At 43.2% G+C, this 15,865-nt stretch overlaps 1 protein-coding gene across 12 annotated transcripts in view; it reads left to right on the plus strand.

The window, feature by feature from the left end:
- The window catches only part of MARK3 (microtubule affinity regulating kinase 3), a 113,652-nt gene that overhangs the window by 69,289 nt on the left and 28,498 nt on the right, over positions 1–15,865 (plus strand). For all 12 annotated transcript variants that reach the window (XM_043516761.1, XM_043516764.1, XM_043516762.1 and 9 more), the window contains 2 exons: positions 3,685–3,838; positions 10,840–11,057. In XM_043516761.1, coding sequence (XP_043372696.1) covers positions 3,685–3,838; positions 10,840–11,057 — 372 coding nt within the window. The remainder of the gene's footprint in view (positions 1–3,684; positions 3,839–10,839; positions 11,058–15,865) is intronic.

Here is a 15,865-nt window from a genome sequence, read left to right on the forward strand (position 1 = left end):
TTAATCCAGATCACACTTCTAAACTTAATAAATATCTGGCAGATGCAGGTAAAACAGAACAGGAGACACAGTTCTCCCCCCAAGTAGTTCAGTCACAAATTTAATTAATGCATTATTTTTTTTAACGAGCATCATCAGCATGGAAGCATGTCCTCTGGAATGGTGGCTGAAGCATGAAGGGGCATACGCATGTTTAGCATATCTGGCACCTAAATACCTTGCAACACTGGCTACAAAAGTGCTATGCGAACACCTGTTCTCACTTTCATGTGATGACATAAATAAGAAGCAGGGAGCAGTACCTCCTGTAAATATAAACAAACTTGTTTGTCTTGGCGATTGGCTGATCAAGAAGCAGGACTGGTGGACTTCTAGGCTCTAAGTTTTACATTGTTTTGTTTTGAGTGCAGTTATGTAACAAAAAAAATCTACATTTGTAAGTTACACTTTCATGATAGAGATTGCACTACAGTACTTGTATGAGGTGACTTGAAAAAACTATTTCTTTTATTTTTACAGTGCAGATATTGTAAAAATAATATAAAGTGAGCACTGTACATTTTGTATTCTATGCTGTAATAGAAATCAATATACTTGAAAATGTAGAAAAACATCAAATATTTAATAAATTTCAACTAGTATTCTATTGTATAATAGTATTAATAGTGATTAATTTTTTTAATCATGATTAATTTTTTTGAGTAATCACATGAGTTAACTGCGATTAATCAACAGCCTAATAATTAGTAAAGTCCAAATGGGTGAGAACTTAAAATCGGACTATAATAAAGCTCAGATCTCAGTGATGATTGAACCTGTTCATATTCTGAACAGAAGGAGCTCTCAGCTATCCTTGTAGCTGTTTTCATTGCTTCATGCTTACTCAATGCACGTTCTAGTTGTCAGTGAAAATCCTGAAATCTTATTATATAGATTAACAGGACACTGAGAATACAAATCTGCCTACACAGCCTATTTCCTTTAGAATGCCTACCAAAACGTCTGATCTTCTTCCCACCCGTCTCTCCCGCACCTAGCCCCAGATATTTAAAACACGTAATCAGTCTCTTAAAAGATAACACTATAACGGGAGGAGAGTGTGGGGTCTCCTTTTTCCAGAAAGGGTAAGGAGATACAAAGACTGGTTAGGGTAATGTGAGAATCGTATATGAAGAGATGTCAGGGCAGTTGCCAGCTAGAGCAAGTGAGTGCATGGCAGTATCACTATTTAGAATCACTTAAGTGCTTCCTGGCTGAAAGATAATAACTAAGACTCTACCTAATTTGTGATAGTGTGGAACTTGCAGATCTCAGCAATATTAGACGTCCACTGCAATTTTGTCAGCCGTATGGGGCTGATAGCAGAAGCGCCAGCGGCCAGTTGGCTGAGCCTGACAGTGGGAGCCCTAGCTATCAGCCACTGATGGCCAAGGCTCCCACTGTCAGCCCCACACATAGTTACACAAAATGTCTGGTTATCAAAAAAAAAAATATATAGCAGGCATAACATAATACTGGAATGTTTATATTCTAGCAATTTTTTTCTTAAACAGGTCTTTCTGGCTTTTCCAAATTACCACAATTAATAAAGGTCCATTATTACTTTTCTGCAATTTTCCATGTCTAATCATAGAATCATAGAATCATAAATCAGGGTTGGAAGGGACCCCAGAAGGTCATCTAGTCCAACCCCTACAAAGCAGGACCAAGTCCCAGTTAAATCATCCTAGCCAGGGCTTTGTCAAGCCTGACCTTAAAAACCTCTAAGGAAGGAGATTCTACCGCCTCCCTAGGTAACGCATTCCAGTGTTTCACCACCCTCTTAGTGAAAAAGTTTTTCCTAATATCCAATCTAAACCTCCCCCATTGCAACTTGAGACCATTACTCCTCGTTCTGTCATCTGCTACCATTGAGAACAGTCTAGAGCCCTCTTTGAAACCCCCTTTCAGGTAGTTGAAAGCAGCTATCAAATCCCCCTCATTCTTCTCTTCTGCAGACTAAACAATCCCAGCTCCCTCAGCCTCTCCTCGTAAGTCATGTGCTCTAGACCCCTAATCATTTTTGTTGCCCTTCGCTGTACTCTTTCCAATTTATCCACATCCTTCTTGTAGTGTGGGGCCCAAAACTGGACACAGTACTCCAGATGAGGCCTCACAGTGTCGAATAGAGGGGAACGATCACGTCCCTCGATCTGCTCGCTATGCCCTACTTATACATCCCAAAATGCCATTGGCCTTCTTGGCAACAAGGGCACACTGACTCATATCCAGCTTCTCGTCCACTGTCACCCCTAGGTCCTTTTCCGCAGAACTGCTGCCGAGCCATTCGGTCCCTAGTCTGTAGCGGTGCATTGGATTCTTCCATCCTAAGTGCAGGACCCTGCACTTATCCTTATTGAACCTCATTAGATTTCTTTTGGCCCAATCTTCCAATTTGTCTAGGTCTTCTGTATCCTATCCCTCCCCTCCAGCGTATCTACCACTCCTCCCAGTTTAGTATCATCCGCAAATTTGCTGAGAGTGCAATCACACATCCTCCAGTCATTTATGAAGATTGAACAAAACGGGCCCCAGGACGACCCCTGGGGCACTCCACTTGACACCGGCTGCCAACTAGACATGGAGCCATTGATCACTACCCGTTGAGCGACAATCTAGCCAGCTTTCTACCCACCTTATAGTGCATCATCCAGCCAATACTTCCTTAACTTGATGAAAGAATGCTGTGGGGGAGACCGTGTCAAAAGCTTTGCAGGTCAAGAAACAATACATCCACTGCTTTCCCTTCATCCACAGAACCAGTAATCTCATCATAAAAGGCGATTAGATTAGTCAGGCATGACCTTCCCTTGGTGAATCCATGCTGACTGTTCCTGATCACTTTCCTCTCCTCTAAGTGCTTCAGGATTGATTCTTTGAGGACCTGCTCCATGATTTTCCAGGGATGAGGTGAGGCTGACCGGCCTGTAGTTCCCAGGATCCTCCTTCTTCCCTTTTTTAAAGATGGGCACTACATAATCTGCAACTCTGAGCTGCAATTACTTGACAATCATCCCATGATTCAAGTAGGGCCTTAACAATAACTTTGTGTGCTAAAACATCATATTTTGAGTTCAGCACTATAGCCTATTATAGTTGGTTACCTTTTAAACAAAAACACCTTCAAATATTGGTTAAGCATTTTAACGTATTTTTAAAATATCTATTTTTGTATTGTAGCACCAAAAGTGTGGTAGGCACTCTATACTCACCTGGGGACAGGGACTACATTCTAATGTCCGTATAAACCAGAAGCAAACTGTTCAGAAGCAAACACCCTCATCTCTCCCCAACCTTATCCCATAAGGAAGGGGTTAGAAGATATGTTTCTTAGCAAAATAACTTTTTCATAAAATACTCCTAACATTTCAGAAGTAATTCAAACTGTGCAATGTTTTGTATAGCTAACATAGCTTTGTACAGATTTGGTTACGTATGTACCACCAGCTGAGTGAAAAATGAATAGAGCACTATTCATATTTTTACTGGTCCTTTAGGCACAGAACTGGATCTGACTAGTGCACTTTTAAGGAACATTTTAGAGTGAGAAACTTTTTGAAATTTTCCTTACTTAAGATTACTTTCAGAATCTCTGGACATTTTAAATTCATTTTGATTAAACCTCATATTTAAATTTTCTCTTAGTTGGATGCTAGTGATTCAAGCTCCAGCAGCAATCTTTCCCTTGCTAAAGTTAGGCCAAGTAGTGATCTCAACAACAGCACTGGACAATCGCCTCATCACAAAGTGCAGAGAAGCATATCTTCCAGCCAAAAACAGCGACGGTACAGCGATCATGGTGAGTGACCCTGTTTCAGTGTGATGACACACATCTACTATAAAATATTCAGTATTTCCTTTCAGCCTCCACCTTTTAAAAGGGACCAACTTGCTTATGTTCTGGTCATTTACAACCTAGTGACTAATTCACTGTTTTACAATGATCAGGTATTCTTATTTCAGAGTAGCAGCCGTGTTAGTCTGTATTCGCAAAAAGAAAAGGAGTACTTGTGGCACCTTAGAGACTAACAAATTTATTAGAGCATAAGCTTTCGTGAGCTACAGCTCACTTCATCGGATGCATGCTGTAGCTCATGAAAGCTTATGCTCTAATAAATTTGTTAGTCTCTAAGGTGCCACAAGTACAGGTATTCTTATGTATACTTTAGAAGATCTCTCTGAGGAAGTCTTAAGGTGTACTGAGTGAACCAGCTTATTCTATTATCATGGCAATATTTTCTCCTGCCTGTGGGGCCATCCTAGGAAAGTCTTGCTACACAAGTTAAACAACATCACCATCCCCCACTTCCATTATGGCCATACAGCTTTTGTTTCTTTTTGGCACTAATAGGTCAGCCTTTATCTAAAAGAACTTGGAAAACTGTCTGTCCCTCACTATTTCTTCTTGTTTCCTGTGGGGGCTGTCACTTGAATGCTCTGCAAAGGTACAGTTTTTAAAGAGTACCAGTGACTACAGCCAAATTTAGAATTTTTCTGCCTCATGGTTATGCAGAACAGTCGCACAGAGATTACTAAATGTCTTATAAATATTCCTGTCTATACACTACCTTACAAAAAGAAAAGGAGTACTTGTGGCACCTTAGAGACTAACAAATTTATTAGAGCATAAGCTTTCGTGAGCTACAGCTCACTTCATCGGATGCATCCGATGCATCGGATGAAGTGAGCTGTAGCTCACGAAAGCTTATGCTCTAATAAATTTGTTAGTCTCTAAGATGCCACAAGTACTCCTTTTCTTTTGCGAATACAGACTAACACGGCTGCTACTCTGATACCTTACAAAAGGAATCTTCTTTTGACCACAATATACTACAGGGGTTAGTTGCAGGCAGGAGAGGTTGCTTTCCTGTCCCTGTGTCTCCTCAGATTACGTTGTCTTTTTTGTTAAATTTTCTAATCTGTAGAATCAGTTCGGTTATTTTTGTTAGAAGAGAGAAACCAAAACACTTGAATGGTTTTGACTTTATTTTTATCCCCATTAAAGTGTGTCAGGAGAGAAAAAAAAGTCTGACTTTCAAAATATAACATCCACATGTCAACTTCTTACATTTTTAATAGCTGGGAAAGGATTTGTACAAATAACTGGGCTGTTGGACATTTTGCCTGATTTTCACGTGTACCAGAAGAGCTTTCTGCAATTCTTCCCCAATTCCGCAGGCATGTGGTGGGGGCTAAAGCACGAATTAGGGTAGGTTGTGTGCCAGCAATAATTGCCCCCAGGTGCCTTTCCACCCTCTCAGAGTTGCTGGAATTTAGCTTGGTCTGGCTGGGTTCTGGAATGCCCATTGAACCTGCCATGACAACTTTATGCAATCAGAGATCCCTTGCTCAAAGGAAATCCCTAACTGGGTTTAGACTAGCTTTCCAACCTATTGTGCCAGTGGTGAGAAAGGGAATAAAGCACAGCCAAATATATGGCTCAACACTTAAAATAAAGGAGGAATTACTAGAAAATTACAATAGGCAGTGTTCAAATGTTGAACTTCTGGAGCCAAGCAAAACAAGGTAAGAGCCTTAAGGGGACCTTTTCAGAGTGTCTAACACCAGATTTTTCTATTAAAATCTGAGGAACATCTCCAAGAAAAGAATTTAAATAGTTTTATATTCACCACCCATGTGTCCTTACCAGAGAAAATGTATACAAATTCTGTATCTTTGGTGGAAAATTGTGCTAAAGGGAGCTTTAAGAGTTAGCTTAAATCTCCAACTTATTACATTTTTAAAAATTGTCTGTTTTTGAGCAACTCAAGTTTTTTACACATTTTTTAAAAGGCAGAGGTTGTTAATATTCAGAAGTTTGGAAAAGTTCTTCGAATGCTTACTCATGTCCATTCCATTGTCCGTGTGTGTTCACCACATGCACTGGAGCCAGAAGTTTTTCCTTCAGTGGTATCTGTGGGGACTAGCTTTGGCACCCTCTGAAGTGGCATGCATATATGCTGGTATAAGGGGCACCGCCCCTTCCCCCCCCCTCCTTCTTACCATCAATGACAGAGCTAGAACATCTCCTTGCTTCGGCACGATTTCCTATCTCTACTGTGTCTAATAGTGAATTTGTTGTATATAGTTGTTTAAAGTTGTACAGTTAATAGTTCCCTTAGTGTTAAGTTAGAAATAGTTAGTTCCATATGGGACTTAGCCTAGGGACGGGGCATGCTCCAGGCTTCAAACCTTGTGACTGTTGCACAAACCTATGACAGTCAGTGATCCCCATAGAAGCTGCCTGAAGTGTTTAGGGGAAACTCACATGAGCAATAAGTCTCAGGTTGCAAGAGCTTCAGGCCGTGAACCAGGAAGGAGCAGGACGTTTGCCTCTGAGCGCTCCTTATGGAGTCGGCCCTCACACAGCCTCAGAGTCGCCGAGATCGGACTCTGCTCCAAGCACTGTGGCCTCAGTGCAGAGTGCGCTGCCGGCACCAAATTCTGACTGACGCTGATTCCCATCCCCAGTACTGGCTAAAAAGCAAAGAAAGGCCGGGAGGGGATGTTCTCCCACCGTCCCATAAAGGGAAGGAGAGAGTCGGAGAGCGAAGACCCCTGAGGGGTAGCTCTTCCCCTCTGGATGGTGGCCAGGCTCTGACTCCCTTTGAGCTGTCAAGCCCACTTCAAAACCCACCCACCACCCCGGGAAGCAGCAGAGGCACTCAACATGGCCGCACCATCCATGCTGGAGGCCTTTCAGCTCCCCACCTCTGGGAATGCCCTGCCAGCGCTCACCTAAACAGCGCCACCAGCCCCTGGGCACAGGTTGGCTTGCCTGCCAGAGTTCCCAGCGTCGGTCCCCAGACTCCAGGCAGTGTTCCTCAGGCTCTAGGTGTCAATTGCCAGCAGTCTGGCACAGAACTACAGAAGCGTGGCACCTGTTCCTGGTGCCAGGAGCGTCCAAACCACTCTCCTAGCCCACTGTGCCAGTCCCTGGAGCCACGTCACCAGATTGCCGGCCTGGTATGGATCACCACGGGCACATTGACGGTCTCGGAGACATCAGTCTTCTCACTTCCATTCCAGCTCACGGTATATGGAGCGGCACCACTCTCTAGCACGAGGCATTTATTGCTGCAATACCATCACCAAATGCTGATATCAGTCACTGGGGTCACAGCACCGAGATCTATCACTCCCGTACAGGTCCCCAGTGGAGGTCCACAGGCAGAGCCAACGAGATTGGGGTACATAGGCGGCCTCAGTACCGTTCTGGTCCCCCAGATAAGTCTCTCCCTCCTTAGATTCGGACACTTAGGAAGAGAACCTGCCTGCAGCCCAAGGCCACCCATTGGGGCCATCAGCGTTCCCCTCTTGGCTGCCAGCGGCCAGCCCCTAATCCTTCTCATGAGTATCTGCTCACTCAGGAGGTGCAAGGCTTTCTGCAGTTGGGAGCCATGGAGGAACGCCCTCTGCATTTGAGAGGGAAAGGGTTTTACTCCCACTATTTCTTTACACCAAAAGCCGGGGGGGGGGGTGTCTATGCCCCATCTTCGACCTGCGGAGCCTCAACAAGCATCTCAAGAATTTAAAGTTCCTCATGGTCTCCTTGGCCTCCATCATTCCTTCCCTTGATCCGGGAGCTTGGTACGCCACCCTTGACCTGAGAGACACTTACTTTCACATATCGATCTTTCACTGACACAGACGGATCCTACATTTCATAGTTGAGACTGCCCACTAGCAATTCACAGTGCTCCCTTTTGGCCTAGCAATGGCACCAAGGGTGTTTATGAAGTGCATGTCGGTGGTGGAGGCCTACCTCAGAGATCAGGGTATCCAGATCTACCCATGACTGGCTCATCCAGGACCAGTTCAGGTCCAGCACAGCGTCGAGACATTGTGAGCCACTTGTCAAGCTCTGGGCCTATTGATAAACTATCCGTTGGACCGGGATCAACATTGATTTTTGTTCGTTTATCAGAGAGGTACTCTACTCTGCCCGAGCGAGAGCATTCCTGCCAGAGGCCAGGTTCAGGACAACGTCAGATCTGATTGTCAGCATCACTGCCCATCTGCTCACCACTGCCTGGGTCTGGCTCAGACTATTGAGGCACATGGCAGCATACACGTACATTGTCCAAAATGTGAGACTCAAGCTGCATCCCCTTCAGATGTGGTTGGCGTCCATCTACTCCCTGACCAGACATCATATGGACAAAGTCATGACGATCCTGCTGTGGGTACTTACCTCCCTGCAGTGGTGGTCCAACCCAATTCTGGTGTTGGAAGGGGTGCCATTCGTGAGCAACCGACCCACAGTCTCCCTGATTTCGGATATGTCCGACCTAGATTGGGGTGCGCATCTCAGTACACTACAGACTCGGGTTATGGTCTCGAGAGGAGCTCGTATTACATATAAACGTCAAGGAGCTCGGACCCATCCATCTGGTTTGTGGTGTCTGTCACCACCTCACAGCTTGGATACTGGGTGACTGAATCCAGAGGAACAGGCAAGTTTTCTTGGAGAGCAGAAAGCCCTCCACCAGAGCAACTTACCTGGCAAAGTGGAAGTATTTCTCCTGCTGTGCATCAGAGCAAAATATCTCCCAGACCCAGTCATCTCTGCAGTCCATCCTGAATTATCTGCTTCACTTAAAGCACCAAGGCCTCACCTTCTTTTCGATCAAGGTGCACCTGGCAGACATATTGGCCTTCCACCTCGCATTCCGGGTAGTTTGGTGTTCTCGCATGAGATGATCAGGTTCCTGAAAGGTCTTGAAAGACTCTTTCTGCCGATCTGGGATCCGGTCTCCCAATGGGACCTCAGCCTGGTCTCTCCAGGCTCACAGGTCTGTCCTTTGAGCCTGTGATTTCTTGTTCTCTTTCCCACTTGTTGTGGAAGGTTGCAGTCCTTGTAGCTATAACCTTGGTGAGATGTGTCTCCGAGATTAAAGCCCTCACTTTGGCGCGCTCATACATGTTCTATAAGGACAAGATCCAGCTGGGGCCCCATCCTGCATTCCTGCCAAAGGTGGTGTCACACTTTCTTGTCAACCAGGATATCTTCTTCATGGCATTCTGTCCAAAGCCCCACACAACCAATGAGGAGAGGCAGCTGCACGCTCTAGATGTCGGGCGCGCCCTGGCTTTCTATCTAGAACGCCGCAAGCCCTTCTTCAGATCGACCCAGCTCTTCATTGTGAGAGCTGACAGGATGAAGGGACTTCCGGTGTCCTCTAAGAGGATTTCCAATTGGATCACCAGCTGCATTCGTACTTGTTACAAGTTGGTGCAGGCTGTGCCTCCACCGATAGTGATGGCCCACTCAACTGGGGCTCAGGTGTGCCTTCCTGCCACATGTCCCTACCCAGGATGTCTGCAGGGCCGCAACATGGTCTTCAGTACACACGTTCACGATGCATTACGCCATCACCCAGCAAGCCAGAGATGATGCTGGATTTGGCAGTGCTGTGTTGCAATCAACACATGCATGAACTTCTACCTGCCTCCAGTGTACTGCTTGGGAATCATCTACAGTGGAATGGACATGAGCAAACACTTGAAGATAAGACTGTTACCTTTGAGATATGTTGCTTATGTCCATTCCTTGATCCACCCTCCTTCCCCTCTGTCGGATTTCTGTCATGAAGGAAATAAGGGAGTGGGAGAAGCCAGCGGTACCTCTTATACCGGTACATATGAGCACTACTCCAGAGGGCTTCAGAGCCGGTCCTCTATGGATATCACTGAGGGAAAAACTTCCTGCACCGGTGCATGTGGCGAGCGCGCACATCTACAAAGGAATGGACATGAGTCAGGCTAAGATTGTCGCAGAAGTCACTGAATCCATGACTTTCAGTGACCTCCATGACACTGGGGGGCCCTGCAACTGACCGGCCAGCGATGGCGGCAGCAATCCTGAACTGCCCAGCCACCACTGCTGGCAGCCAAGGGCCCCCTGCTGCTGGCAGCGGCAGAGGGACTCCGGAGCTGCTCAACAGCTGCCCAGCTGCCTCTGCTGGCCGGGGAATGTTGGGAATCGTTAAGAAAGGAATAGATAATAAGACAGAAAATATCATATTGCCTTTATATAAATCCATTGTATTCCCACATCTTGAATACTGCATGCAGATGTGGTCACCCCATCTCAAAAAAGATGTATTGGAATTGGAAAAGGTTCAGAAAAGGGCAACAAAAAATAATTAGTTATGGAATGGCTTCCGTATGAGGGGAGATTAATAAGAGTGGGGACTTTTCAGCTTGGAAAAGAGACTAAGGGGGGATATGATTGAAGTGTATAAAATCCTGACTGGGGTGGAGAAAGTAAGTAAATGTTGTTTACTCCTTCTTATAACACAAGAACTAGAGGTCACCAAATGAAATTAATAGGCAGCAGGTTTAAAACCGACAAAAGAAAGTATTTCTTCACACAACACACAATCAACCTGTGGAACTCTTTGCCAGAGGATGTTGTGAAGGCCAAGACTATAACAGGGTTCAAAAAAGAACTAGATAAATTCATGGAGAATAGGTCCATCAGTGGCTATTAGCCAGGATGGGCAGGGATGGTGTCCCTATCTTCTGTTTACCAGAGGCTGAGAATGAGCAACAGGGAATGGATCACTTGATGATTACCTGTTCTGTTCATTCCCTCTGGGCACCTGGCATTGACCACTGTCGGAAGACATGATACCAGGCTAGATGGACCTTTAGTCTGACCCAGTATGGCCCTTCTTATGTTCTTATGATCCTCTGACCTTTGTTTCATTTATTTTGACTTTTAAGATATGTGCATATAAATGAAGAACAAACTTGATAACCTCCACATTTGGGAAAAAAAATTGTGTTTTTTAGCTGGACCATCTATCCCTCCGGTAGTGGCGTATCCAAAAAGAAGCCAGACTAGCACTACAGACAGTGACCTGAAAGAAGATGGAATTCAGACAAGGAAATCTAGCAGTAGTGCTGCTGGGGGAAGAGGAATTGCTCCAGCTAGCCCTATGCTTGGAAATGCTAACAATCCAAATAAGGCTGATATTCCTGAACGTAAGAAAAGTTCTGCTGTCCCCAGTGTAAGTGGAAGCATTTATTCTTTAAAGCATATGAACATGAAACACTTCAAAAATAGGAGGATGTCACTCAACCCAATGGCCTGTCATTGGTTTTTGCTTTGATTTTTTTAATGCTTTTATCTTCATCTCACTTCATTCCCCAGGAGCAAATGTAAGTATCTCATGTACTTATTTGTATACTGTTTGCTTCAGTCACCTGCCCCGGAACTTGGTTCTTTTGCCTATTGCCATTTCTGAAATAGTTTATTAGGATAGGAACCAGAGGTATATTTTAAATAAATCCAAAGCAAGAAAAGGAACTAAGAGGCATCCTATGGAGCAGATAGTATGGGTCATGGGTGATCTCTGAAATCCCACCCACTCTTTTGGATTTCCTCCTCCCAAAAAAGGGATCCCGGCCACAACTTTTATATCCCATATTCTTTTGGATACATTGATAAAAAGGGTCACCTGTACTTTGCACTAGGCATTCCTTAACACATTTTAAAAATGCAATAATACGGATTACTCCATGGACTTCTGCCCAGTAATTAACATATTACCAAATATCTGTAGCTTTAAAAATTTCCCCTACCCTCAATAAATAAATAAATATTTATTTGAACTTAGTTTTAGCTTAAATACAGTGCTCGGCTTTGGAACTTGAGTTCTCTTAAAATGATCCTCTGATCTTTCTGCTTCAGTGCTTTGAGCTGATTAGTTTCAGTGAAACTCCCACAGTAACTTCCAGATCCTTCAGCTGGTAAGTTACTAGGGAGCTGAGGTTATTCCTCCCTTCAGCACCTTATCTACCTTAGCTCAGTTCCCAGACCAGCTTGACCATTCAACTGAAGATTTTGCTTGATTGCCAACTTTATAACTAAGGTTGGAAAACAGTTTTCATAATAAGTCTGTTTCCACAAACTCAGAGTTTCTGGAACATTCAGCTTCTGCACAGAAATCTTCCTTGCATTGTGAATTTTTTAAAGTATCAACAAAATCTCTTCAGCCATTATCCAGCTTGATGGTATATGTTTCTTTAAAGATGCCATCCTGGCAAGGCTAATGCACTTGGATTTCATGGTCGCAATATAAAAAGTGGCAGAATTTCCCTAGTGCAAACCTTTTTAGCCCTCTGAGGCCAAAAAGAAGCTCGACAGAAGGCCTTCAGCCTCTCATTAGTTGTGTACCAGCAGCACATGCTTCAATTCCTGGAACCTTCCAGCCAAGTCATTCTCAGTTACAGTCTGGCAATGAACTCCTCCTGAAAGAGGGATCCCCACCCTTTGCCTTTTCTTCAGCTGTGGTTCATATATCTGCTCTGACAGTGCTATCTTTTCTGACCTTCTCTCCCCCCCCCCCCCCCTCCTTCTGATCAACTTCCTGTTAATTGTTTGTCTCTCTTGGTGTTCTGAGTTACCTGGTCCCAGAGTGCTAGAGCCTTTAAATTGGTTTTGTCCTACCACTGGCCTTCACTCCAGTAATCTTTTTTGTTTGGCAGCAGTATGGTTTTGCTCCACACTCAGTATTATTGGTCTTTTTTCAGCCCTGTTGCATTATAGCCCCAGTGTTCATTTTTTGGTATTTTGGCTTGCTCTGTTACACCAGCTAGATCCTGACATCAGTGGCTTTATTCCAGTGGTTTCTAGTTTTACATTGTTGTAATTGAAATCAAAATTTGGGCTATAGTGACAGATCCATGGAGTACTTGTTTTGTTCATGGTAAAAGGGTCCAACTTGCGCACTGAATCAAACAATGGCACTAATATAATCAGAAACCGCATTATAACACGCAAAAGGATGGAGTTATAGTTTCTGATTCTTTTAATATTTAACCATATAAACTTAACAGGTTTTCCAGTGTGAGTTCTTGTCATTTTTAGAGTTCATTGTTATAACTGGTGTGTTTGGAAAGCTGTTACTTCCCACGCAGTTCAGGAATTGGCTAGAGAATTTAAGGGCTGTGGTAGTTGGCATGCAGCCAGAAGAAAGTGGGTTGTCTTGTGCTGACCTACCATTCTGAGTGCAAAAAATCCTTCAGATACAGAAGTTCCATCCTGCCTCACTGATTGCATAAAGCCTAAAATTGATAATCCGTTGAGGTAACTTCCAAGAAGCAGAATTACTAGTAACTTCTCCTTTCCTTTTTAAAAAAATTTAAAAAGTAACCCCTTTTTTTTTTTTTTTTAAAAACAAAGCTACGGCAAAATGGCAGAACTTTAAAACTTGGTATGGGCATAGTCCTTGTTGAAGACTAATGTATGATTTTGAAAAAGTTGAACTCTTTTAACTGTTAGAACCATTAAACAATTGCATATTAAGCTTGTACATCAGAATATTTTCTAAGTCTGCAAGTATACACTTCAAGGCAAGTATTGTGCATGTGTGTGCAGCTGATTAGTGTGTGTGGGTTTAGGGAACATAGAACTTTTGCTTCTAAAGCTGATTGAGCATGCAGGCTCTTGCAAGTCGGATAGCTCTGCAAACCGAACAGTTGTACAGTAAAAATCAAATTAGGTTCATTATCAAAATACTTCTCAAATTTATTTTGCTTTAAAAAGTTGCTGGAATCTAATATGTAGTCTGCTCAAGTAAAATCTCAAAAAATAAGACTTTAGCAGCAGCATAATTCTGCCATATTACTCATGCATACTATTTATGGATTGTTTGATATTTCCAAATGTAAACCTTATTGCTGTCTCCCAACCTAAAGGGCCTTCAGAATAGTTCAGGATGGCAGTTCAGAGGAAGGCAATTATCGTGGGTGAAAGAGGCTTCGGGACCCTAGCTCTTACAGACTTTCTGCAAACGTGCTATGACATCTTTAGAAGAACCAGCAAGTGACTCCTTGAAAGCCACTCACCTTCTCCTGGTTGTGTCTCCTAATGTAGCTGACTGTATATGCAGCTAACTCCTCCAATGCAGCTGCAGCAGCTGCCAGCCCAAGCTTCTCTTCAGTATGCTCATGGTGCTCAGCTCAGCCTTTGATGGCATCAGAGGATGCTCCTTATTCCCAGAAATATGTAGCCACCACCTTCAAGTGTACTCTGCAAAGTCCCACTCATGGGATTCATTCTTGTAGCAGTGCCTGTTAGAGAGCTCACTCATCCCTCCTGCTCCCCTCTGTGTTCTCCGGGTATGCCTATAAAAGGGAATGTGCCCTTTGCCACTGCAACTCCATCCAGCTGCGACAGCAGACAGATGTGAACTTCTGTGGATCCACTGAACCTGAATTTTCTCTCTCGAAGAATAGAGTGTCTTAGCTTAGTGTGTGTTTGTAGTATTAGTGTTTAGTTCTAAGTTCAGCTTAGGATATGTCTCACTTAACATGCTGGAGCGGCACCACTGTTGTGCTTCAGTGTGGACACTACCTGCTCCAACAGAGAGAAGCTAGAAAAAAGGGGTGGAGAGGCTCAGCTGTCAATTTATCATATAGTGGCTCAAAAAAAATATTTGGGAACAAACGAGTTAATGATTTATTGTGCCAAAAGATGTACATCATACAGGACGCAGGGCAGTGTTGCCAAGTTAACAGTGCTGTGACAACCTTTTGTATTGACTGGCAAGTTTAATGCATCGTTAAGGTTGCAAAGTTAAGTTTTCGTTTTCATATGTACGTATGTGTAAAATGCATTGGCAGATTTCTGTGGTCTTTATACGGACAAACTCCCACTAAAGTCAGTGTATGTTATAAGTGAAAGCTCTGTAGAAAGCTTGACCCAAATTCTGTAGCAAGGCCTCTGGTTTCTTAGCAATCCAGGGCAGCAGACTAGAGTTTTTCTGGCAGCTTCAGATTAATTAAAAATTGTTTCATACTGAATTAAATATGAAAGTGAATAATATAATAAGTTCACAATTTGCTGTTGCTTAATTTGGTGTTAAATTCAACTTTTTACACTTCCCCTTAATTTTATCTTTCACCACCGTGTCATGGATTTTTCTATCTTCATCTGGCTGTTTTGCCTACAATGTTCAGTAAGTTAATGCAGTGTTAACTTTTAAGCCTAATAATAATGAACATTAACACCCCATTCAAATGAATGGTGACTGTTCATATTTAGAGCTGTTATTTCAGCTGTTGGCAGGCTCGAGCACATGACTCTGCATCAGCTTATAACCAGTTCAAGTTTTTAAAGTCTGCAGCAAGTGCTAGAAATTTCTTTTAAATGAGACCTTGGATTCAACTGTATAGTTCTGAAGAAAGAGATGGATTTTTCATATAATCTGCAGCTGTGGAATTGTGGGGAATTTGGAACCTGATTATAAACCGATATGTATCGGAACTTTGCCTAAGAGAGGACTGCAGGGAGCTGTCTCTCATATATATTGAATAACAGGTTTTTTTTTACTGACCCCCTCTTGGAACCTTTTTCCACTTGAAAAGTTTGTCAGTGGCTACGCTTTGCCTTTTTTTTTCTTAGGCCCATTTTTCCTCAGTATCTTTTTACCTTTTATTCCATGAGACACTGCTGTAGTCATTCGTTTTTATGCGGAACCATATTTCAAATTCTTTTTTAAAATGCACTGAGTTTCCCTTGTCTATCACAGCAGTAATTCTTTAAAGAACTAGAGCAGATTAGTTAAGCACTATGTCCTCTTCCTAAATTCTTACTGGCAATCTGTAATTGACACTGGCTTATCCACTATCAGTGTTCACTGATAACATCCCTTAAACTGGTTTCCAAGATTTTTCCCAGCAATGGATGTTTAAACTCTGTAACCTCTCTTGTGTCATGCTTTGTCCCTCAATCATTTTTAAAAACAAAGCACAGTAATGGATTTATTTTCCATTTTCCAATCCTATGGAATTTATCCGAAATCCAGTGAAC

The sequence above is a fragment of the Dermochelys coriacea genome, chromosome 6 (assembly GCF_009764565.3).
Source record: "Dermochelys coriacea isolate rDerCor1 chromosome 6, rDerCor1.pri.v4, whole genome shotgun sequence".
In the NCBI taxonomy this organism is placed as follows: Eukaryota; Metazoa; Chordata; order Testudines; family Dermochelyidae; genus Dermochelys; species Dermochelys coriacea.